Source organism: Esox lucius, chromosome 6 (genome assembly GCF_011004845.1).
Source record: "Esox lucius isolate fEsoLuc1 chromosome 6, fEsoLuc1.pri, whole genome shotgun sequence".
Taxonomy (NCBI): Eukaryota; Metazoa; Chordata; class Actinopteri; order Esociformes; family Esocidae; genus Esox; species Esox lucius.
Genome location: NC_047574.1, coordinates 21,889,272 through 21,916,129, shown reverse-complemented (window position 1 = coordinate 21,916,129; position 26,858 = coordinate 21,889,272). Strand labels below are relative to the sequence as shown.

The 26,858-nt window shown below is 42.4% G+C and overlaps 1 protein-coding gene across 3 annotated transcripts in view; it reads right to left on the bottom strand.

The window, feature by feature from the left end:
• slc24a3 (solute carrier family 24 member 3) overlaps positions 1 to 26,858 on the bottom strand; it is a 70,661-nt gene that overhangs the window by 24,072 nt on the left and 19,731 nt on the right. Inside the window, exon 2 of one of the 3 annotated variants that reach the window (XM_010892324.4) lies at positions 18,839 to 18,952. In XM_010892324.4, coding sequence (XP_010890626.1) covers positions 18,839 to 18,952 — 114 coding nt within the window. Of the gene's footprint in view, positions 1 to 16,625; positions 16,813 to 18,362; positions 18,445 to 18,838; positions 18,953 to 26,858 lie in introns of those variants that run through there. The other 2 variants (XM_034292897.1, XM_034292898.1) reach the window with 2 other exon arrangements.

Below are 26,858 nucleotides of genomic sequence, written 5' to 3'. Positions count from 1 at the left end.
GAAGTGAGATCGGACAGCGCAAGGACTAGTAGTGCAAGCACATGGCTCAGATAAGCAGGCTATGGGTCAACAGAAAATCACCAATCTGCATTAGGGAACTTATGGACATGTGTTCTCTACTTCAGTAACAAGCCATTGGGTCTGGGCCCGGAACGGCTGGTACAGTCACTGCAATCTGGTCTCCCAATAGAGGTCTTATGCACAAGCGCATATAAGCCTGGAAAACATACCATTCAAAGTTGGCCTTGTGTGAGGGACTACTAAATAACGTTTCCGTTATCAAATTACATCACTGGGAGTGTACACTCGCAAAAATATTTCCAGTGATGCAAATTGCTCTTTCACTAACACAGAGCACAATGCTGGCTAACCCTGGTAGACGAGACTTATAACATAACCTGTTGGCAGTCAAGCAAACACATCACTTCAGGTGTGGCGCATTGCAGTGTTCTGGGGTTGTCCAGCTGAGCATTCTATTCAGTGCTTCCCAAATGGGTGCTGATGATTTAATGTTAAGTGAATTGGTAGTTCAACCCATTTTCATCATTTTCATTTCACCAGATTGAAACTGCAGTGTAATGTCAGCAAACTAGCTACAGGGAGATTGCTTGGGTATCAACTGAATTTGAGCTAGCTAACGTTTGCATCATTAGCTAGCCATTTTTGACTGAATTTACTAGCTGAAAAAGATTACCTGTGTGCAGACAGCCATGTCGACCAGACCTTGCTGTGTCACGTGCAAGGGCTGGAGTATTGAAACCTATGAATGTGGCTTGTGGAAGGTCCAACCGGTGAGCTGGTTATGTTTTTCAAATACCCTGTTTGCTTCGGAGGAGCAATTGAGTTTACATCTAACTAGACTGGACTCTGCTCTGCTCTCTGTCATGGTTCCCAACCTGGTGCGTAGGGTTGCGGGTAGAGGCTGGATAGGTGGAACGCAGGTTGCGCATGATGTGGATCAGTGGCATATGCACTGCTTTTAGGGTAGCAGCCATCTGGTCAAGTGACCACCGGGACGGCTTGGGGAGGGAGAGGCTGAAACCCATAGTGTTGTTACCAATGGCTGAACGAAAGGAAACAAGAAATGATGTCCACCACCTTGCTTCCCTGGGTGGGGGAGAACAGATACAGCACCAGATGGTTGGGCGGTATTTTTAGCATCTTTAGGTCTCTGTTAGGGTTAACGTTTTCACATTGTCTTTTCAAGGTTTGATTGTACCTTGTTCCTTCACTCAGGGAACAGGGGTTATAAACACAACCTAACAATAAGTACAACCCTGTTTCCAAAAAAGTTGGGACGCTGCATAAAATGCAACTAAAAACAGAATGCGATGATGTGCAAATCATTTAAACACTACTTTCAATAGAGAATAGTAGAAAGACAACATATCAAATGTTGAAACTGAGACATTTTATTGTTTCTTGAAAAATGTATCCACACTTTGAATTTGGTGCCAGCAAAATGTTTAAACATTTGGGACAGAGGCAACAAAAGACTGGAAAGGTTGTGTAAAGCTAAAAAACTAAACCAGGTGGAATACATCACACAACTAATCAGGTCACTTGGCAACAGGTCAGTAACATGATTGGGTATTAAAAGATCATTCCAGAGAGGATGGGTCTGTCAGAAGTGAGGATGGGGAGGGGTTCGCAACTCTGTGAAAGAATGCGTGGGCAAACAGAAACAACTTAAGAATAACGTTTCTCAATGTAAAATTGCAAAGAGTTTGGAATCTCATCATCTACAGTACATAATATCATGAAAGATTCAGAGAATCTGGAGAGATCTCCTTATGCGAGGGACAAGGCTGAAAAACTATTTTGGATGGCCGTGATCGTCGGGCCCTCAAACGACACTGCATTAAAAACAGACACAATTCTGTAGTGGAAATCACTGCATGGGCTCAGGAACACTTGCAAAAACCATTTTCTGATGCCTTTTCTGGGCCCTAGGTCATTTAAGATGGACTGACGTGAAGTGAAGCACAAATCCACCACTCACCCTTAAAAAATACTAGCTAAACAATTACAGAAGGTATAACATATAATCCACTAAATGGAGCTGACCACTTCATATGAGCATCTTCAGATGAGACAAGAGTGACCACCAACATCACACACACACACACACCAAAATGGACACACACAGCCAGCCTTTGAAAGTCTCCCATCTCTTACATTCCCAACGACCAACCATTCTCCATGACGCTCCTGAAAACATTTACACAGAAACATGTGGTTGCATTTCATTTGCTTTAAAAGTGCTTAAAAACCACTGGGTGGCATTACCTAATGTGTCAGACATTCTTCTAACTGTGCAGAACCGGGAAGAAGAATGGTGGGGGATTTGAGCATATTAAGGAAGAGAAGAGAGGGCGATGAGGGAAGAGAAGAGGGGATAGGAGAGAGGAGAGGAGAGGGGAGAGAGGAGCAGCCAGTTAGGTGTCTTCAAGCTCTCCTTCTCTTCCCAGTGTTCCAATGGCATGTCATTTGCTAATCCAAGTTTTTAAATTTAAATGGCTAATTGATCATTGGTTTTATGTTGGAATTATGTTGGACACCGCCTGAAAACTGCTTTGTTGGTTAAAACAACAATAAAAAGTTTGGTATCTGGAGCATCAGTGAGAATGGGTTCAATTACAGGCTATTCCATGCATAAAACTGCCAAGAAACTGAAGGACTCATACAATGATGTGTACTACTTCTTTCACAGAACAGTGCAAACTGTCTCTAACCAGAATAGAAAGAGGAGTAGGAGTCTGTCTAGTTTGAGAAACAGACTCACAGGTCCTCAACAGGCAGCTTCATTAAACAGTACCTGCAAAAAACCAGTCTCAACATTAACCGCGAAAGGCGACTTCGGGATGCTGGCCTTATAGGCAAAGATCTTTCTCTGTCCAGTGTCTGTGTTATTTTGCCAATCTTAATCTTTTCTTTTTATTGGCAAGTTTGAGTTATGGCTTTCTCTTTGCAACTCTGCATTGAAGGCGAGCACGCTTCGCATCACTTTTGTACTGTATGATTGAATTGGCATTTGATAAAAGCAAATTGGTATCAGACCAAAATAAATTTTCTTATTGGTACATCCCTACTCAACATAAATGTACTCAACGTTCTGGCCTATGGAGCATTTCATTCCTGTGATGACGCATCATCTTTTCAAAGTCTAGAGGATTTATGATTGTAGTCTTCTAGTCATCCATGGAAACCCAGGTAACAGTCTGATGTTTAGGTGAGCTTCAACGATGTTTAGGCAAGGTGCCATCCAACTCCAGAGGATGACAATATTTTGTGAGCTAATCTAATCCGTAATATGCAGGTCTCAACAAAATATTCATTTTACGTTCCAAAAGCATTAAGATTCACGTCTTTCTCAATGGAGCATATTAATTAAAGTAGTGCCTCGCATAACATAAAACGACATCCCCACCCAGAGAGCTGACTTCGTCAATGTCTCCGTGGCGACAGGTTAGCTGCTCTAGCTCCTGCAGCACAAGCCTGAAATAGGCACTCACGCCTCGTCGGAAGTTACAGCGTTTCCGTCCCTAAGGAGGCTTGTTCCCCAGGGGTGTCATAATCATGGAAAAACAGCTATTTCTGACATGGAGAAGAGAGAGAAGGGATCATAAATCATGCAACACAGGTGTCAGATCAGCTAATGCCACCGGGAGGGATTGTGTGTGTGTGTCCGTTTAAAAGAGACGCAGAAAGAGCAAGATGGAGAGACCGAAAGAGGACCATTGTGCACCGACTTGTGTGTGTTTGAGGAGACACGTTTGACTGCGTTGTCAGGAGGTTGGACGGGGCGAAGCGCTTGGCTAGGGGGAACAGTGAACGTTTACATAGTCATCCTGGCATTTAACCAGCCAGCGTGGGCAGAAAGAGATGAGGATGCTGAGGTCCCTCCACTGACCCAGGCCACAGGTAAACAGTCGAACGGTGTTCAAAAAAACAAGTCTAAATGCTGTTACTTACAGTAGAGGTGGGATTAGGTTGTCTTTTGATACCTCAATTGTATTCCCAATCAGTACTGGATGAAAACATCTATTTATGTGTCAATAGAGACTATTGAGGAAATATTTATCTGATTCAATCATCAAGTTATTGTAGATATGATCCTGCATGACAGGAAAGACCAACTTACAGTATGGTGTATTCATGCCAATCTAAATCTGAATTGGATTTGCCATAAGGAAAAACCCATTACATAAGATGTCCATCATTGATAATCAATATAACAGATAACTTTACAGGTTGCTGCAGGATTATTTTCCCACTGTGTAAAAAAACTGCTCAAAATAAGATAGGCTTATGTGAAAGTGTGTAAATAAAAAATGAATGACGGAATAAGTACTGTACAGCTCCAATAAATCTCAGCTTACGTGAAAAAAACGAATTGTGTCCTGGTGTATAATACAACATCAAAGACTACTACAAAACAAACAGCAAAACACTAAATTTACCTTAGGTCAGTGCCTTAGGGCCTCTTGTGTCATTCCATAGTTTCCTACTGGTCCATAAATGGGCATATGATGTAAAAGTGCTTCCCCTGAAGGCAGTGTGGAGTAAAGGGTGATGGGCATCCTAATTTACTGTAATGTGTCAGAGTTGTTATTTGGGAGAGATTGTGTGACAGTCCTAGTGCTTAAATTACAAACACATTTATGGAGGTGGAATGCTTGTAAAGGAAAGGTTGCATGCTAGAGGTCTGTGGAAAATAAGACAGAGAGAGAGAGAGAGAGAGAGAAACAAAGCAAAGAAATAAAGACACCTATTTCAGCCTAAACATCAACACGTGTCACATCACAATGGCTGTGAACGTCCTCACAGACAAGGCAAGAAGGGCCTTCTGCACCATCAAAAAGAATGTCAAACTAGACATACCAATTAGGATCTGGCTTAAAACATTATATGTTAAAGAAACTATTGCTCTTGTGAGGTCCGGAGTCTACTTATCAAAGAAAAACCTAGAACAAAGCCTAATTAAGACTGCATGCAGAGTTATGTAAAAGCATCCTCAGAGTACAATTGTAAACCTCCAAAAAACGATACAGAAGTGAATTAGGACTATGCCCGCTAATGATCCAAAATCCAGAACAAAGCTGTTACTTTTCACAACCACCTAATGGAAATGAATTTTCAAACCTTCAAAACAAATCCTTAACATTCAAAGAGATGAAGACAGAGAGAAACCAGTTGTCCCAAGCCAGTTGTTATGGGCTCTGTGGTGTCAGTTTGGGTTTGTGAACAGAGCCCTAAATCCTACTGGATAGGACCGCAACACAATTTACACAACCAAATCATGAGAAAACAAAATGATAAATACTGTATTTCGCACACTGAAAAGAATCAACCAAAAATCGAAATGAAATTGGAACGCTAGATTGGCCAAAACTTTAAATACACAGTCAAAAAATGCATCAGTAACTGCTCGACACACTCCCCATGGAAATGATACTACACTTCCTGATCTCCTGACAAATGTATTCCCACATTAGAGACAAATTATATACTGTTAGGCAAAATGCTGCAATGTCCTATCACCGCAACAAGATTTGTGATGCCATTATAAAAATAAAGACCAGTGGAGCACAAACAAAATGGTAAACCCCAGCGTTATTCATCTGCATACTTACTGTAGTTTCCCTTGTCATAATATTAACTATTTAGTTACAACACTGCACATAGATAACACTAAAATATTTGAAATGTGTTCATTTTCCACTTAATTTGGCCATGTGAACAAATGTTTCCTAATCCCATCAAGTCCTTTAAACAAAATTGACAGAGAGTAACAGACAGACAGACAGATAGAGGGAGAGAAAAAATGAGAGACACTTTACAGGTGAACTGGACATATATGACATGCACACTAATTGCATGATTTCATTCACTCAAATGGTAGGCCTGTTTGAAAGCCACTGGTTAAGTTGTTTAAATACAACCTGCTGATATATTTAAGCAGTAAGGCACTAGGGTTTGTAGTATAGAGAACATTTACCACAGTCAAGGGCATTTTCTTAAGCACTCCGCAGAGTATAGTCACACAACTCTATATTGTTTGATAAACCACAGCTCTGTGTCTTATTTCCCATTACTACCTGTTGATATTGTGATGAGTTGTTGATAAGTTTAATATGACACCTATCTGTCTTATACTATTGTATATATGTGATATAACCTCTTTATACATTGTTTTTGATAAAACCTCAGTAGATAGGCCATCCACTAAAATGTATTGCATTACCCTGTAAAGATAGCATGCAAGCAATTTATGCCTCAGTGAATTTTGTTTGCACACCATAACCTTTAATGTATCCATTTGTTCACCTATGTTTGTTTAAATTATAACATGTCAAACAACTTGAATTAATGTCATAAAAGTGTACGATATGCTGTGTTTCCCTAAATGTGAGTTTTGTTATTCTCATTCCACTTGTGATATACATTTTGATTACATATGGTTAATAAAACTGCACTACTGGCCGTATAATGGTTCAAATTAGTTAAAACCTTTATAACCATACTAAATAAGCTGACAGCATGTTTAATCTAGAAGTTACAGTTTTTTTCACCTGAGAAACAGTAAAAAAAAAAGAACTGTACTGTTGCTCAGATCCTAAGTCCTTACTTCAGATGAAAGTACATTTTGCATCTCATTTGCAAATCAAGGTCCCAGAGTCTGGAGGAAGAGTGGAGAGGCACAGAATCCAACTTACTTGAAGTCCAGTGGGATGTTTCCACAGTCAGTGATGGTTTGGGCTGTCATGTCATCTGCTGGTGTTGGTCCATTGTGTTTTTGTTTTTTTTGTCCAGACTCAATGCAGCCATCTACCAGGAGATTTTAGAGCACTTCATGCTTCCATCTGCTTACAAGCTTTATGGAGATGCTGATTTGCTTTTCCAGCAGGACTTGGCACCTGCCCACAGTGCCAAAACGACTGGTAACTGGTTTGCTGCCCATGGTATTACTGTGCTTGATTGGCCAGCCAACTCGCCTGACCTGAATCCCATAGAGAATCTATGGGGTATTGTCAAGAGGAAAATGAGATACACCAGACCCAACCACACAGACGAGCTGAAGGCCGCTATCAAAGTAACCTGGGCTTCCATAACACCTCAGCAGTGCCACAGGTTGATTGCCTCCATGCCATGCCACATTGATGCAGTAATTTGTGCTAATGGAGCCCCGACCAAGTATTGAGTGCATAAATTAACATACTTAGGAAAACTTCACAGGTGTTTTGAGTTAATTAGCTGATTAGAACTCTTCTCAGGTCGACATTTCTGTATTATACAGTTTTTATTCTAATATTTTGAGATACTGGACATTTCCATGAGCTGTAAGCCGTAATCATCAAGATTGAAACAAAAAAGGCTTGAAATGTTTCATTTTATGTGCAATGAATCTAGAATATATATAGTGAGGGAAAAAAGTATTTGATCCCCAACAGATTTTGTACATTTGCCCACTGACAAACAAATGATCAGTCTATAATTTTAATGGTAGTTTTTATTTTTTACAGTGAAAAAGGCCTTTTTTAACTATAAACATGTACATCTGACACTGACTGAGTACAAAAAACATCCAGACTGTTCAATCAAAGTACCTGCATAACTATCAATATGATTTTCTTCTCTATTGTTAAAATGCCTTCTTCTATCACTAAACTCATTGTTCCTAATTGATCATCACTCAACCATATGGTGAATATACTGTATAATGTATTTTACATAGCTTTGCCTACAACTTTCAGACTGATTACAGAATCCTCTTCATCAAAGATGACCTCACTTGGTCCAGAAAAGCGTACTCGGCAGTGAAAACTGCCCAATGAACAACTATACTTCCTTCGGAGACTCAAGAAGTTTAGGATGTCTGTATAAACTCTCACTAACTTCTACAGGCGCATCATTGAAAGCATCTTCTTTGAATGCATTACTGCTTTTTGTGGCAGCTGCTCCAGAGGGTGGTGAAGTCTGTGGAGCGCATCATCGGTTGCCATCTCACCTCCATGCAAGGCATCTACCACACACAATGCCTCAGGAAAGCACGAAACACCATCAAAGACTACAGCCACCCAGGCAATGGTCTGTTCACACTGCTGACGTCTGGTTGACACTACAGGAGTATCGGGGCACGCACTTCCAGACTCACAAAGAGTTTCTTCCGTCAGGCCATAAGGCTCCTCAACCAGCAACACCGATCCATGATCATACTTATAACACACAAACATTCTAGATGTTCTAATGTCTCTCAATGTACATTCAATGTATACTGAATATTCCTTGGTATGTACCATTCATAGGCATATTACACTCATATTGTATCTACTGTATAACATTTAATACTTCTACCCATATTGTTCATATTCCCCATCCTATTCCTCTTTAAATTGCTGCTAGTTTACATTGTTATGTATATATTTGCTGTAATTTTGCTATATCTTAGCTTTATATATCTCTTAATTCTCACTACGTAGCCGTCGAGTGCCATGTCACAAGAATTTCCTTTTGCAGGATGACGCTGTGTTGTTCGGGGCATTTGATAAATAAACTTTTGAACTTGATCTTGAGCAACCCCAAGGCTGTAGATTTGTAGGTGACCTCTGTGGGATTCAAACCCACAACCTTGGTGTTGGTAGTGTGAGCCACAAAAGACCACTGCATTGCCTATGTACAATATAATACTGTCATAAACAAGACATGATTGCCCTCCATAGTAGTACCACAACTGGTAACCATATAACCATATAAACCATGTGAACACTGGCTATGTCTTTCAAAATTGAGCAGAACAGACAGCAAGGCGGAAGAATAAATCAGAGAGCCCCAGAACAGGGTCAAAACTACAAACTGAGCTGCTGTGAACCATCACAAGTACATCTGTTGATAAAGCAGGCTTCTACCGAGCCAAAACTCAACAGTGTTGGTGCAATATCATTGACCAATGAGCAACTGTCTATGTGCCTGGACAACATGGGTGATACGTATCCATGTGTGATACGCATCCCCCACATCTGAAGATGGGGTGGTAGGACATAAGACACTTCTTGGGTCTTAAAATGAAGTGGCTGCACACCTCATTGAGTTCCTCAAGGAAACTGTGTGATAATGTTAGGTTCCACCATTCAGAGGTGATTCAGGAATGGTTTTGGGCCAATCCCTTATTCCTGTCCCTTGACCCGGCCCCATAATGTCCTTTTCATTATAGAGGTGGAAGGTCTATGAACATATCCCCATGAGCATGTCACCCTCCAACAGCTCATGGATAAGACATGTCATGACATCACTGGTGACCAATGTCACGTTTGGGTTTGCAATGCCAAAATATTTTTCCTGCAGTGCATGTGAAAATGAAGATATTCATTGTGACATGGACAAGATGTCATGGCCAAATGCCGAAGACAGCATTGACGCAAATGAGTGTAGTGTGCTAAACATTGACATTTATTTGATTTATTTCTGATAGTATTTGTTACAATTGAGAAAAAATAAACATGTTGCAGTTAAAGTAACTTTTTTAGCATCAATGATTGTAGAATATGTCTGTACTGATTACATTTTGATTATGGGATAGACATTTTGGAAAGTATTTTCTGTCAATTGTGATGCAGTTAGTGTTTTGCGTAATGTGAAAACAGTGAAATAAACTGTAACAGATTACCTTTAGCAGTTCAAAGAGTCATTTTGAAACACGTGACCTACATTGTTTGGTCTTGAACTAACTGATTGTTACAATGAATTAACTGAAAGACTTGCACTATGTTATGTTTCGATTTCATCAAAAACCTAGGGGTTGAATCACTGATCTTGTGGTGAAAGATCATTCCCAATCAAACAAAAGCATAAATCAGTTGTTTTGAATGCAGGGTTTAACGATTTACGGGTATGATCCGCCACACTATTGATAATAGTACCAAAGCAACTGAAAAAAACTATAAGAGAACTGTAAAAATGTTGTTATAATGTTACTTCTAATTTTGTAGAGTCCGATTCATTGTGTTGACATACTCGATTGTTTCAAGATGAAATGGTTGGAAAGAAAGGCCAGTGCTTGTTCACTGCTGTATAGAATATGTCATTAACTTTCCAATCAGCATGGAGGCCAATAGCATATTTTAAATAACAATTTACCATAAAGGCAATTGTTTGAACCTGCATATTTCAAAGTATCCTAGCCAAAATCTGCCCAATTAGGGTTAAACACATACATTATAAATTATAAAATCTATTGTTAAACCTGCTAAATGCATAAGGTAAACAAGAAAAAAAACTAAAATCACGTCCCTCCAAAAAGCTAAATAAGTTAGACAGTCCCCCTCATCTATTTTAGAGTTAACACGGCAAGGAGCTGACGCGGAGACATGTAAGAACATGATATTTCAATAGTTACAGAGGCTTGGAAACTAAAAACATTGTTCATAGAGATAAGCTATAACAGCTGACGCAAATCAAATGCCTTGCCAATGCTTTTATGGGACAGGCAGACAAGCATAGAATCGCATACACAGACACACACCATTTTGTAGGAGATTGAGCTGAATGGTCCTAGTCAACTATTTGGCTACCCGAATGCAACTTTTTGTGGACTAGCCCGCTCTTAATTATTTCTACAAAGTTGTGTCTATTTATCAGACCATACTCCTGAAGATGCTCAGAGGAAGGCTGCCCTTGAAAGTCCTTTTTGTTCTCAGTCGTCGCTTTGGTACAATAGAAAAGAAGTGTTTGGAATATGGTTTAGTTTGCATACTGGACACTTGCTTTGCGCAGACTAATCTGTTCCCCTCACTTTTCTTTCAGACTAGTTTATTTCCCACCATCAAGCAACATAAAACACAGTTGGTATACTGGTCATTTTACAGTATGTTAACCTAAGGATAATTTCAAAGCTCATGCTTGTTGCATTAGATTTTCTGTTTTGTCAGATACAGAGATGTGTAATAATGACCACATCTAATGTGCATTTTTATTCCATAGGATTAGATTATAATCTCTCTATTCCCCTGTCCTCGCTCCCCTAACGGTGACATCATGGCCAGCACTGAGCCTCAGGGTGTTGCATAATCACTGTGATCTGATCTAGCTCCTCGGCTTTGACGGCTCAAACAGAGCTGCGATGGTGATTGGACATCTTTCTAGAAGTGGTCGACGCTGTAATGCACACAATGAACCAATGCACATGTGATCTGGAGGATGGGATTTCATAAAGACGACTGGAAATAGCTGTATGGGTTATTTTAAGTTTGGCTTGGGGGGGGGGGGGGCATGCACAGTGGGAGAGAAAGAGAGAGAGAGAGGGAGAGAGAGAGAGAACATGAGAGATCTTTCACAATTATAGTACAGCATGTCTTCAAATCAGAGATGCACAGGTACTCAAACCCTGTTCAACTCACCTTCCTACTGCAGTTATTGGAATGAAAACCTCCCCCACGGGTGAAACACATCTAAAGTACAGTAAAGCATGTTTTCAATAGCGCATATTCCTAAGCTTTAATAATAAACTGAATAATATGACCAGTGGCATTTATGCAAAGACGTATGGGATATTATGTAATTTAATATGACTTCATTGTCCACAGAAAAACATGTTTATCCCCGCTGCCCCTCACACCATCATACACGAAGGTGGAATGTAGAGAGCAGAGGCCTGGTCAGAGGGAGATACAGTGAATGTAGAGAGGCCCAGTCAGAGGGAGATATAGTGAATGTAGAGAGGCCCAGTCAGAGGGAGATACAGTGAATGTAGAGAGGCCCAGTCAGAGGAGATACAGTGAATGTAGAGAGGCCCAGTCAGAGGGAGATACAGTGAATGTAGAGAGGCCCAGTCAGAGGAGATACAGTGAATGTAGAGAGGCCCAGTCAGAGGGAGATACAGTGAATGTAGAGAGGCCCAGTCAGAGGGAGATACAGTGAATGTAGAGAGGCCCAGTCAGAGGGAGATACAGTGAATGTAGAGAGGCCCAGTCAGAGGGAGATATAGTGAATGTAGAGAGGCCCAGTCAGAGGGAGATACAATGAATGTAGAGAGGCCCAGTCAGAAGGAGATATAGTGAATGTAGAGAGACCCAGTCAGAGGGAGATATAGTGAATGTAGAGAGACCCAGTCAGAGGGAGATATAGTGAATGTAGAGAGACCCAGTCAGAGGGAGATATAGTGAATGTAGAGAGGCCCAGTCAGAGGGAGATACAGTGAACGTAGAGAGGCCCAGTCAGAGGGAGATGTAGTGAATGTAGAGAGACTCAGTAAGAGGTATATATATTGAATGTAGCAGGGGCAGAACTTCGCTTTTTCTCCCATGGGTGCAAACTTTAGCCACGTATGCCGCCCTAAATCTTACTGCTACCTGATTTCTCAACTATAAGATAGTGGCAGATAAAATTTACATTTTATACAAATCTCCCCCCAAAATATGTGAATTTTATGTACCATGATGAACAGAAGCGTGTTATTAGGCTACAACAATATGTACCTGCAAGATAAAAAAAACTTAAACTGTTGGACCTGGATCATAACTGTATTTCCATCTTCGCTATAAGCTGCGATGCTGCTCCCGTCATTGTAATATCAGATCTATAAATCTTCTCATTCTTCGGCTGGTCAACAACTTTACTAAAGACCTCTCTTAAGAGCACACATTATTATATTTAATTTGTATAATGTATTGCTTTTCTTTCCTCTGAGTGGCAGACATCTCCGTTCCATTTTTATGTTTTGTTACTTAAGTTAGCTCTCTTCCACAGTTCAAACCCTTAGCAAATGAGCCGACTAGATACGCCGTTACACCCAGGGTTGCCATATATCACTGACAATATACTGGACAATCAACCGGCGGGCTGCACATAAAAACAGCACAAAGGCTTTTTCTTCCATACAACCCCACATGGAAACCTCTGTATTTGGCAACACTGGTTACACCCCTACATTCGCATATTGGTCGATTATACAAATGCATTATGGAATAACAAAACAAATATAGATGTTAATCACTTCAATGTCAACAAAAACAGGTTCTAGCAAAAAATCATAACTTCATTTTACACTGCTTGCGATAATTTTTTCAACTGTAAGATTAGCTTATGGGCCCCTCTGATTGGCTGCCATGGGGGCCAATCGCATGGCATCCATTTAAGCTCTGCCTCTATAATGTAGAGAGGACCAGTCAGAGGGAGATGTAGTGAATGTAGAGAAGACCAATCAAAATGAGATACAGTGAACGTAGAGAGACTCAGTCAGAGGGAGATACAGTGAACGTAGAGAGACTCAGTCAGAGGGAGATACAGTGAACGTAGAGAGACTCAGTCAGAGGGAGATACAGTGAACGTAGACAGACTCAGTCAGAGGGAGATACAGTGAACGTAGAGAGACCAGTCAGAGGGAGATACAGTGAACGTAGAGAGACTCAGTCAGAGGGAGATACAGTGAACGTAGAGAGACTCAGTCAGAGGGAGATACAGTGAACGTAGACAGACTCAGTCAGAGGGAGATACAGTGAACGTAGAGAGACCAGTCAGAGGGAGTTACAGTGAACGTAGAGAGACTCTGTCAGAGGGAGATACAGTGAACGTAGAGAGACTCAGTCAGAGGGAGATACAGTGAACGTAGAGAGACTCTGTCAGAGGGAGATACAGTGAACGTAGACAGACTCAGTCAGAGGGAGATACAGTGAACGTAGAGAGACTCAGTCAGAGGGAGATACAGTGAACGTAGAGAGACTCTGTCAGAGGGAGATACAGTGAACGTAGACAGACTCAGTCAGAGGGAGATACAGTGAATGCCTGGATGCGTGAGTAACACACAGCTGCGGCCATGCACAGTTGGCACTCTGCAGTAGAGAGGATTGTGTCCACACACACACACACACACACATCCTGGCAGGAGACTAGGGTCATGGCAGGTTGCCATGGTAACCAGAGGGGGAATGAGGGGTTTATTCAGTGCATCAGCCAGTGTGTGCATACCTGATAGGAGCTGCTGACTCGTCTTAACAGGGGAACAGAATACTGTTAAAGCCTTAAATCTGTCACCCTCACACACACACACACACACACACACACACACACACACAGGCAGCACAAACACTGATCTGAGAGGAAATCACAAGTCCTCAAAAGAGAGTGAGGGAAACTGAAGAAGACAGAAAGTCTTTGCACAGGTAATTCTGTCAAGAACATGAGGTGTCAAAGTTCAAGCCATAACAATAAACATCTTGACTGCGTGGAGAGATGCATTGTCCCTCAATGCATGAACATAGGTGTGTGTGTGTTAGATCGGAGATGGTTTATATTAGAGACATTGACAGCTAGGGCATAGCTTCTTCTCCAGCACCAAGTGGAGTGGAAACAATAACTATGCAGACCTCAGACTGGGTTTACATCTAGCTCTAAAGAAAATGACATGGTAGACAGTTTAGCATTAAGAAAGTATTTTCCACTGTGAATTAGGTTCTCTGTCCATAATGGAACTTGCTCAGTTAAAAGATTCAATAGGTTTAGTGTAGCCAGACACCTCCAAGTTGACCTGCAGGTGAATTCAATTTATTCCAGTGAAGGGGTGTCCCTCAGGCCTCTTTAGCTGGTAATGCATCTTACTCTCCCAAGACCTGCCGGACTGAACCACGCTACAGTCAATTAACATTGATTTCCATCAGAAAAGAGAAAACATAAAGGAGAGACGGTGCATGTGAGTGTCTGTGATTTATTGTTCTCCTTTAATAACAGATCACGACAGGAAATCCTAATGAGACATTCCAGTGACACAGTAAAACGGTATATAGACCAAGGTCACGTGGTGCCATACAGCCACCAGAGAGGCTGTTTAATCAGTCATGCATGCATGACTTGCATGAGTGCGATGAAAGACCGCATTCAGCTTGCAAAGGCATCGGATATATATGGGTTTAATCTGTTTAGGCATTGTATCAGGTCCAATTGCCAAAACTGAATGTTAACAAACACAAGAGCTAAACTCTTTATTGGTATGGGTTCTCAAGATAGCTACCCTTGCTTCCTATCACTGTGCTGAGTAAAATGACATTTAAGCCAAAAACACACACATTCACAGACCACAACACACCCTGCTACATACACACACAGACACACAGACACACAGACACACACACGCACACACGCTCCTTGAACAGACATCTGCTGTTCCAAGCCACTTCTAGACTAGAGCCCTACAACTAGGGTGGTCTCAAACTTTACTTACCTACAAGCACTGTTAGTTTTCAGCTAGCTATTCCAGACAACACACACAACCAAAGAGTCGCACACCATCAGACCCTCCTGGTGGACATTCTGCATGCTTCCTGCGTGTCTTTCCTGTCTCCTACTTTTTAATTTCTTGCAGGATGTGATGCGATGGGAAGTGACATCGTAACTTCCCTCCCCACCAGGCTGTGACATGCTTGTAAGGTTTACCGGAGTGACAGGTTTGCCGTGGGCAGGGACGAGGCCGTGTAGACTAACGCACGCACTACATTTTCGTGGAGGTAGACACATAGGAAAAGCACTTCCAGTACTGTTTTCCCTCACAGGACCGTCAACCTCAGAATATCCTCTTCAGGGGGAATGGAAAGCCTAACCACTGGGGAAAGCACACTGTCATTGGGGGATGCTGTTGAGCAGAACATGACTTGTGTGCCTCTCAAATTGTTCTTTGTCTGATGAACCATGGGGGAAGAAAACAAATGTACTGCTGAGGTGAGTCGAGAATAAATATATATTTCCTGTACTATTGCATGAATAAACCATTTTACAACAGGGACACTTTGGAGATACTTAAAGATTATGCCAATTTGAAAACAAAAATACGTCTGCTCCACGCATGCATGTGGTATTACCAGCACACACTACAATATAAAGTATCTTGAAAAACTGTTCAGGTTCAGTCAATAGTAATATGTGTGATGATAGGAGCTGTTATTGCAGCTCTTCTAATAGGGAAAGGACAAACACAAAAACACACACATTCAAATGAGAGACACACAGAAAGCATTCAGAATAACAGGAGGGTCGGACGGTGCGTGATAATTTGGCCCATATAATGTGCTGCCTGGAATAGTAAGGGGCATAGGTTAGTCCAGTTAGAAACCCCTCTAGTTGATGCTACAGTTATGGTTAGGGGTTTGGTGTTATTGTTTTGTTAAGCATTAAGGAAAATCTGATTTTGGATAGGAATACTTTTTGGGGGCCCCACAAGGATAGTAAAACCTAAAATGTGCGTGTGTGTGTGTGTGCGTGCGTGAAGCAGGGTGTGTTGGGGGTATGTGTGTCAGGTTTAAATGTCACATTAGTCAGCGCAGTGAAGGGAAGCAAGGCTAACTATCATGAGATGTGTCACAGTGAGTTGTGTGACACATACACATACACACACACACACTCAGAGAGCAAAACATTTTTTTTGCCTTTTGGTTGCAGTGAATGAGGACGAGAATGTAGTGGACGTAAACATAATTATCTCGAATCCAACCGAGACCGACACAGCCAGACCACACTACATCCTGAATAATGAAGGAAAAATGGACAGAGGTGTGTGTGAGAAGAGAAAATAGTGTAATTGAACAAGCTCTCTGAGTTCAAGTCAAGGGCTGCACAGCGCAGACCAGTCATTGCTGAACTACCTCAGAGTTTAACACAGTGTCTTCCCCGGCCCTGTGTCCCAGTGCAGCCTCACAACGCTCCGATGTTCCTCAGCTACGTCCAGGCCGGAGGGAGGGATGGCGATAGGGATGCCGTGTTGCCGTCCAGCTCTTCTGCTTGCCAGCCAACTGTGAGTATAACCCGGAGCAGCGCTCTTCTCCAAACTGTTGGTACCACTTGGGTTTCTCGGTGAACGAGCAGCGTTATGACGCAGAACGGCTTGGCCAGATGCGCTTCGGAGGAGGAATGACACAATCGTTGATTTTCCAGAGCTGGCAAATAATTGCTATTGAAAGGCCATTATCAATAACTGGATACCATGAGACTGGGACTTGCTGCCGTTAGTTTGAGTGACCGATTTATGTATCAAATACACCTAACCATCATTGAAACAGAAGCCCCAAAACTGAATAAGGTCCACGTAAAACAAATATCCCTCTAATGCCCCGTATCTACATGGTTCAATGGAAACAACACAAACAATTAGCAGTTTCAGCTCCTCTAGTCAGCATGGATGCAGCTGACACACAGGAAAAACTCACACACTGGCAGTGAAGCAGGCGGGGTGTGTGTGTGTGTGTGTTCATGTGTGGTGCTTGTGTGCTCATCTGTGTACCTGGGTTAGTGTATTTTTGTGTGATTTTGTGTCCTTCTGTGTCCTCTGATGGAAAAGCTCTAGAAAGGAATAACTAACCATTTACTTCATGATGAATAAAAATTGACTGGATTGAGTGAGAAGAAGGAGCTGGATATTGAGATAGTTATTACTGTTGTGTCATAAATATGAGCTCCACTTTTCTGTAGAGCCTGGCCTACAGGTCCAAGTTGAGAGATCATTATACCAACCTGACATGTCCTCTCTTGCATGGCATAATAGCTAACTTTCAGTGGTGCTGACTGGTGAGAGTCTTTTTTAGTCTTTAGGAGGGTGTGTGCTAGACAGACAGACCTCCTGAGTCGGAGCCTCCATATGAACCAAATAATGTGGAAGCGGGTGTCACTAAGCAAGCAGGGCAACGTCTGTTAGCAGAAAAGAGAAAGAAAGACAGAGAAAGACAGAGGGGGGCCAGAATGATTACGAGGGACTGAGAGAATGAGAGTGGGAGAGAGTGACTAAATGATGAAGAGGGACTGAGAGACTGGCTCCTTTGTGCAGAAAAGCAGGAATAATCTTTATTAAAATAATGACAGCGTTTCAGGGGGCCAAACGTGATTAAGCGGAAACAGGCTGTTAAGTATTTCTGTCTAAATATAACTCCCATATAAGTCAGTCAGGGGGAGCAGGGCTAGGAAGCAGGCAACAGGGTAAAGAGCTTCCTGCAGCGTGTGAGCATCTGTGCGTGCCTGTCTGTGTGTGAGGAAGGGTGTGTGGGCTCAGCTTAGGTGTGTGTGTGTGGGTGTGTGCGGGTCGTATTTAGGACAGGGGTGAGTTTTGGGAGGCGGTGTGTTAACAGTGAGATCAAGAGAACGCTTGGCAGGAGCACAATCTAGTAAAGCCCCAGGATTCCACAAGAAAAATGCTCTCACACATACACACGGGAGAAAAAAACAACACCCACACCCACGGAAAAAATAACACCCACACCCACGGAAAAAACAACACCCACACACCCCTAACTTTCCACCACAGACTCTACTGACCCCTGCAATGAACCCGAGCTCAAAGAGCAGAAAGACAGCCAGAGCTACAACGTGAATGTCAGAAAGACTTTCCCTACCTGATTTCTCAACCCGCTAGCCCTCACTTTCCTTCCCCATCTACACCAGTCTTCCCTCGGGACTCCATGCAAGCGGATCCGAAAGCTTCAGTTTTACTCCTCTACGGAATCTCTGTGAGCTGTTGGTTTAATACACGGATGATAGACCAACCAACATATCACAGCCTCTGCAGGACAAATACAGGACCGAATGCAGCAAGATGTATCCCTGTAAACAACATACACCGCACTGGCGGATGAATGAAGGAATTGGAGATGCTCTAGTTTGTGTGTGTGTGTGTGTGTCTGAGTGTTTATGCATGTCCGTACATATACACGTCTTTGTGTGTGTGTGTGTGTGCGAAAAACAGCACCACCTAACCTCCCCAGTTTATTATGACGTATTAAAAAGTGCCGCCACCTTGAATTTTGGAACTAGTTTCACCAACCTGGCAGAAAACCCTTGAATCACTGATTCCAATGCGGGCCTGACATACCTGGCTCGGTGCAGTTTTTGGACGGGTCTGTATCGTTGTCCCAAGACTCCTGTAGTAGTTTCCGAGTCTCCCATCTCGCCCCCTCATCAGTAATAGGGCTAGAGACATCGTATCCTGGGAAGAAAAGAGGCAGCGTTAATTGTTAAAATCACCGTTACCTGTGAAGCAACAAGGTTCACAACAGAGCTTTCACAACAGAGCTTTCACAACAGAGCTTTCACAACAGAGCTTTCACAACAGAGCTAATGCATCCCATGCCACATACTGTACAGAAATACCACCATGACCATGAGATACAACACACGTGATCATCTATTCCCGTGAGGACGGATCGGAGCTCGCCCGGCACGGTTTATGAATAATGCGTTTTTCAGAAGAATCCCGAGGAGGACATTCTCATTATAAGTTACCAGCACTCTGCAAATTCCAATTCCAACCGTTCCTGGCTTGATGTGTCGGAATAAGACGAGACATAGTGCTGGTGACATCATTAGGACCGTTCCTACGGAAACAAGGTCCACAGTGGCCGGCTCTAGGATCCCTGGGGGGATCATTCCGGTGGCTCAGTCAACTGGGTCACCATGTCCTCAGGCCACCGCCTTCAATTCAGCGCAGTTCCCATGATGCAACAGGGCCTGACATTAGAATTTTGGCAATGTCCGCTAATAACAGCCCTTACGGCTTCAGACGCAAATGTCAGGCAAGGATTATGTTAGTGTACAAATGGAAAAAACTGCGTCTGTGCCACCAGGAAGAAACAACAGTGTTTTTAGCCCCCCGGCACAGCTCCTGCAGCCGGGCAATAACTTTCTCTTGGTCACTAGGAATGAATGCCGTCAACCTGTGTCGCTGCCTAGAGCCGACTGAGATTTTCAACAGGTTTTCCCCACTGGAGTCGGAGTCAAGGCCCGAGCCGTCTTCGGAGGGGAATGATCGGCCGGCATTTTCTACCAGTGACCTGGAAAAACTGAAAACTTTAGTCATCGGCGATTCCATTATCCTCTGTATTAGACTAAAAATCAGCCGGCGATCGTACACTGTTTACCAGGGGGCAGAGCCACCGACGTAGCTGCAAATCTGGGGTTGGTACTAAAGCCTTCCTCCACCTCGGTCACAAATAAAAATGACAATCACATCGCATCTCAAAATGGGACTCCTAAATGTTAGATCCCTTGCTCCAAAGGCAGCTGCAGTAAATTAATTAATCTCGGATAAACTAGATGTTATTGGCTTGTGTGAAACATGGCTAAAGCCTGATTAATTCACTGCCCTAAATGAGGCCTCTCCTCCTGGTTATACTAGTGATCATATCCCTCGTGCATCCCGAAAAGGAGGGGGTGTTGCTAATATTTATGACAGTAAATACAAATTAACTCTCAGACACATCACTGGTTTTCATTCTTTTGAAGTTTTACTCATGAAAGTTAACCAGGCTGATTAATCGTTTCACATAGCTACTATTTACAGGCCCCCCGGGACATACACAATGTTCCCCGGGTCCTGTATTTGTAGTCCGATAAATTCTCGGACTACAAATAGATTTCTTGATATTCTTACAAGCTCGCTCATCAACGACAGAGTAAATAAATCTGCAAACGATCAAAACACAACACAACACTGTACTTTAGATACAGTTGAACCACTAAAAACAAAAGAAACTTGCTCCCTGGTACACAGACAATATTAGAGCACTCAAGCAAGTCTCCAGAAATATGGAGCGAAAATGGCACTCCACCAAGTTGGAAGTATTCAGACTAGCCTGGATAGACAGTACACTACAATACCACAAAGCACTCACATCTGCTCGATCAGCTTATTTCTCCAACCTGACTGAGGTGAACAAAAATAATCCAACATTTCTCTTCGATACAGTTGCAAAGTTTACAAAAAGCAACACTCAACAAGAGAAGTGGGTCTTCACTTTAGCTGTAATGAATACATTAACTACTTTGATGAAAAGTCATCACCATTAGAAAACAAATAACTGACTCCTCCTTAAATAGTTATAGTCTCCAAAATCTCAGTTGTCCTGAGAATGTCCTGAACCTCCCTGACCAGGTGATAATGGGGACACTGTAAATTTTTTGATCCCGTATCGCTCGACACATGGTGATTTCTAAACACACAAATTGTCAGCTAGACCCGATTCCAACAAAATTACTTAAGGAGCTATTTCCTGTGCTAGGTCGGCCAATGTTGAACATAATAAATTGCTCCCTTTCCTCTGGATGTGTACCAAACTCACTAAAAATAGCGGAAATTATGCCTCTTCTAAAAATATCAAAGCTGGATCCTGACATATTTAACATTTATGGGCCAATATCGAACCACCCGTTCCTCTCAAAAATCTTAGAAAAATGTCTTTCCCAAAAACTGAATGCCATCCTGAAGACAAATAACATTTATGAAATGCTCTAGTCCAGTTTCAGACCCAATCATAGTACTGAGACTGCACTTGTGAAGGTAACGAATTACCTTCTAATGGCCTCAGACAAAGGTTCCTCATTCGTCCTGTTGCTTCTTGATCTTAGTGCTGCTTTTGACACTATTGATCACCCCCACTCTTAGAGAGACTGGAGACCCATATTGGGCTATGTGGACATGTTCTAGCCTGGTTTAAATCTTATTTATCTGAAAGATATCCGTTCATATGTGTGGATACTTTGGAAGCATGCTTTTCAGATATTAGGAAGTGGATGACAGAGAACTTCTTGCTTTTAAACTCAGAAATGCTTGTTTTAGGACCCAAGATACAAAGAGCGTTGTTAGCAGATCTCACTGTGAACCTCGACGGCTGCATGGTCGTATCCCAAAAAACTGTAAGAAATCTCAGCGTTACCCTTGACCCTTACCTCTCCTTTGATGAACATATAAAATATGTCTCAAGAGTTGCTTATTTTCATCTACGAAACTGCAAGAATTGCAGAAACTTTCGATCAAAAACAAATGCAGAAAACCTAACCCATGCTTTTGTTACTTCTAGATTAGATTGCTGCAGTGTTCTTTACGGTTACCGTGATTAATCAATAAATAAACTTCAATTATTGCTGCACACGGCTGCTAGAATCCTAACTAGAACAAAATCCTTTGAACACATTAATCCAGTACTAGCCTCTTTACACTGGCTGCCTGTTAGGGTTAGGGCAGATTTTAAGGTATTATTGTTAACCTATAAATCAATACATGGACCTGCTCCTACTTACTTCGCTGAAATGATCCAGCCATACATACCTACACGTATCCTTAGATTGCAAGATGCAGGCCTTTTAATTGTACCTAGAATTTCTAAACAAACAGCCGGAGGCAGGGCTTTCTCTCATAGAGCTCCACTACTATGGAATGATTTGCCAATTAAGGTTAGGAATGCAAACTCAGTGCAAACTTTCAAGTGTCTACTAAAGACTCATCTCTACAGCACGGTCTATGATTAAGTGTGGTCTGGCCCAGGGGCGTGAAGGTGACCAGAAAGGCTTGTTACTGTCCACCCTTGCTGTCTTGCCAGGTGGGCTCTCATCGCCACTGGGATGCCCTCCCTCCAATGACATTCAGGGGCGGAGTCACTGGCTTGTTGTTGACTCTCTGTTGCGCACTTGTGCAATTGGGCTGTACTCCGCTGGCAATACTAAGCCCTCATTCAGGGTGGTTGCGGTTGGTTGTATCTTGCGATACATGGCCCCATCCATCCTCTTCTCAATACGGTGCAGTCGTCCTGTCCCCTTTGCAGAAAAGCATCCCCAAACAATGATGTTTCCACCTCCATGCTTCACGGTTGGGATGGTGTTCTTGGGGTTGTACTCATCCTTCTTCTTCCTCCAAACACGGTGAGTGGAGTTAAGACCAAAAAGCTCTATTTTTGTCTCATCAGACCACATGACCTTCTCCCATTCCTCCTCTGGATCATCCAGATGGTCATTGGCAAACTTCAGACGGGCCTGGACATGCGCTGGATTGAGCAGGGGGACCTTGCGTGCGCTGCAGGATTTTAATCCAAGACGGCGTAGTGTTACTAATGGTTTTCTTTGAGACTGCGGTTCCAGCTCTCTTCAGGTTATGACCAGGTCCTGCCATGTAGTTCTGGGCTGATCCCTCACCTTCCTCATGATCATTGATGCCCCACGAGGTGAGATCTTGCATGGTGCCCCAGACCGTGGGAGACTGACAGTCATCTTGAACTTCTTCCATTTTCTAATAATTGCGGCAACAGTTGTTGCCTTCTCACCAAGCTGGTGCCTATTGTCCTGTAGCCCATCCCAGCCTTGTGCAGGTCTACAATTTTATCCCTGATGTCCTTACACAGCTCTCTGGTCTTGGCCATTGTGGAGAGGTTGGCGTCTGTTTGATTGAGTGTGTGGACAGGTGTCTTTTATACAGATAAAGAGTTCAAACAGGTGCAGTTAATACAGGTAATGAGTTGAGAACAGGAGGGCTTCTTAAAGAAAAACTAACAGGTCTGTGAGAGCCGGAATTCTTACTGGTTGGTAGGTGATCAAATACTTATGTCATGCAATAAAATGCAAATAATTCTGGATTTTGTTTTAGATTCCGTCTCTCACAGTTGACATGTACCTAATTTTAGCAGACCTCTACATGCTTTGTAAGTAGGAAAACCTGCAAAATCGGCAGTGTTCAAGTACTTATTCTCCCCACTGTATAAGGAATGCATTTTACAAATTTTCCCTGTCTTATGTCGTTTTAAACTTAGGAGGACATGAGGTCCTGACCCATACCTGAGGAGTACCTGGCTTGAAAGACCCGTTGTTGTCCCTGTCCAAAGTCCTCCTGGTTGTGTTGCAGATCAAGACGATACATGATGATTTCAGCTGCCACTGTGCTATCACCTCCCCCTCCCCCGTGTTGTCCCTGTCCTTGTCCATCTGGTCATGCTTCCGACCTGGAATAAGTTTAAATAGACTCTGGACTCAGCCCACATGCATTTATTAATTATTACATTTTGTACTCTTAATATGTTCACCCAGCACAGCCAGAAGACGACTGGTCACCCCTCTGAGCCTTGGTCCTCTCTAGGTTTCTTCCAAAATGTCTGCCTTCTTAGGGAGTTTTTCCTACCAGAGTGCATATTTAAGTGCATATTTCATTCTTGGTTTATCAGTGAAGCCCACTGTCTCGCTTCTTCCCTTTTTTTCCATGTCCCACTCCCTTCCTTCCCCATCCACTTCACCTTCTGTGCTAAAACACAGAAGGCTCCCTCTGTGACTCTGTTTCAATACACAGGTCCAATTAGACTGGAAGAGCACTGACCAGTCAGAGCACACTCTTCATGTTAGGGGACTGGAAACACAACAGATACGGTAGCAAAACAGTACATCTTGCGATTATCTGTTTTGGAGAATAGACTTTACCTGTTCAATGAGCCATAATTCTCCCAAGAGCTGGAGTTTCTATGGAGATGCGATGTAATTGCCATTGCTGGTACCAGGGAGAGTTGTGATATAAACACACAAGCACATGCATCCATTCACACGCGCCCACACAACACACAAACTAGAGATAAAAATGCTAAACAGAAAATGATTGTGAGACTCGAACAGACCACTTATGGAGGTCTGACTGATATACACTCACCTAAAGGATTATTAGGAACACCATACTAATACTGTGTTTGCCCCCCTTTCGCCTTCAGAACTGCCTTAATTCTACGTGGCATTGATTCAACAAGGTGCTGAAAACATTCTTTAGAAATGTTGGCCCATATTCATAGGATAGCATTTTGCATTTGATGGAGGTTTATGGGATGTACATCCAGGGCACGAAGCTCCCAAAAGATCCCAAAGATGCTCTATTGGGTTGAGATCCTGTGACTGTGGGGGCCATTTCAGTACAGTGAACTCATTGTCATGTTCAAGAAACCAATTTGAAATGATTCGAGCTTTGTGACATGGTGCATTATCCTGCTGGAAGTAGCCATCAGAGGATGGGTGCATGGTGGTCACAAAGGGATGGACATGGTCAGAAACAATGCTCAGGTAGGCCGTGGCATTTAAACGATGCCCAATTGGCACTAAGGGGCCTAAAGTGTGCCAAGAAAACATCCCCCACACCATTACACCACCACCACCAGCCTGCACAGTGGTAACAAGGCATGATGGATCCATGCTCTCATTCTGTTTACGCCAAATTCTGACTCTACCATCTGAATGTCTCAACAGAAATCGAGACTGATCAGACCAGGCAACATTCTTCCAGTCTTCAACTGTCCAATTTTGGTGAGCTTGTGCAAATTGTAGCCTCTTTTTCCTATTTGTAGTGGAGATGAATGGTACCCGGTGGGGTCTTCTGCTGTTGTAGCCCATCTGCCTCAAGGTTGTGCGTGTTGTGGCTTCACAAATGCTTTGCTGCATACCTTGGTTGTAACGAGTGGTTATTTCAGTCAAAGTTGCTCTTCTATCAGCTTGAATCAGTCGGCCCATTCTCCTCTGACCTATAGCATCAACAAGGCATTTTCGGCCACAGGACTGCCGCATACTGGATGTTTTTCCCTTTTCACACCATTCTTTGTAAACCCTAGAAATGGTTGTGCGTAAAAATCCCAGTAACTGAGCAGATTGTGAAATACTCAGACCGGCCCGTCTGGCACCAACAACCATGCCACGCTCAAAATTGCTTAAATCACCTTTCTTTCCCATTCTGACATTCAGTTTGGAGTTCAGGAGATTGTCTTGACCAGGACCACACCCCTAAATGCATTGAAGCAACTGCCATGTTATTGGTTGATTAGATAATTAGATGCATTAATAAGAAATTGAACAGGTGTTCCTAATAATCCTTTAGGTGAGTGTAGATAATTATGAAACCTGATGTTTGAATTAAAGGCTAATATGGGTGATTGCTAAAAGATCAATTAATAGGTACATCATTCTAAGTAGTAGTAGAAGTACAGCAATAGAATATAATAAGAAGAAGACGGCGTCAACATGGAATGTGTTGCTATATCTCTTGATCAGCTTTATTGCTTAACTTTTATCTGGCACTATGAACATTGCACTGCACCGTTGCCACCCGCTCTATTGTGTAAATATGATGAATAAACGTTGATTTGATCTTTAAAATAGAAATAATGGAAGAGGCAAATTGACCAGCCTCGCAAGGGGAGTGGGGAAGCAATAGGAATTTCCTGGGACCTCAAAAAACAATATTATCCAGATACACTGTGAGTCTGTATATTTTGTGATATACTCAGTATTTTTCTCATTCATAATCATACATATATGGACACACACTGTTGAAATCCACTACACATCATATAATTATTTTTAATCAACTGATGCCTGTTTGTAATTTGATGTCTTCAATTGCAGTTTAATCTGAACCTGACATTGAAAACCCACCACACACAAAACTACGCAAATACCCCCGACACACTCATTTCAGTGGGAATTTATCTTTCAACGCTGCACTCCAGGAGGCCACAGGCACACAATATTGCTGCCATTGCTGAACATGGATGAAATACTATTGCAATTAACATAAATGTCAGAAATGCTTTGCAAACATCAATAACATATATTTCTTGCTCTATAAATCACAACTTCAATATACTCATACATGACTTCACTATTTCTATGTCCTACTATTTTCGCCTCCCTCAGGCACCCCGGGCTCCTGCAAAGCTGCCTGAGGTCAAGTGAGTGATCAAGTGAGTACACACTGTGTATAATCTAGGGTGCCCAGAATTCAGGACACTATGTACAAATATATATGGTCCCAGCATTCAAGATACTGTCTACAGATGTCTAGGGGGGCATCATGCAAAACACTGTCTGCAAAGAACAGTGTTATACTCTGGACACATAACACTCCTAGAGATTCACCCTGACCCCAAAACAGTCCTATAGGTTAAAATAGACCCATAACACTCCTAGAGTTTCACCCTGCCCCATAACAGTCCTATAGGTTTAAACAGACCCAAAACAGTCCAAGAGTTTCACTCTGCCCCCATAACAGTTATATAGGTTTAAACTGACCCATAACACTCCTAGAGTTTCACCCTGACCCCATAACA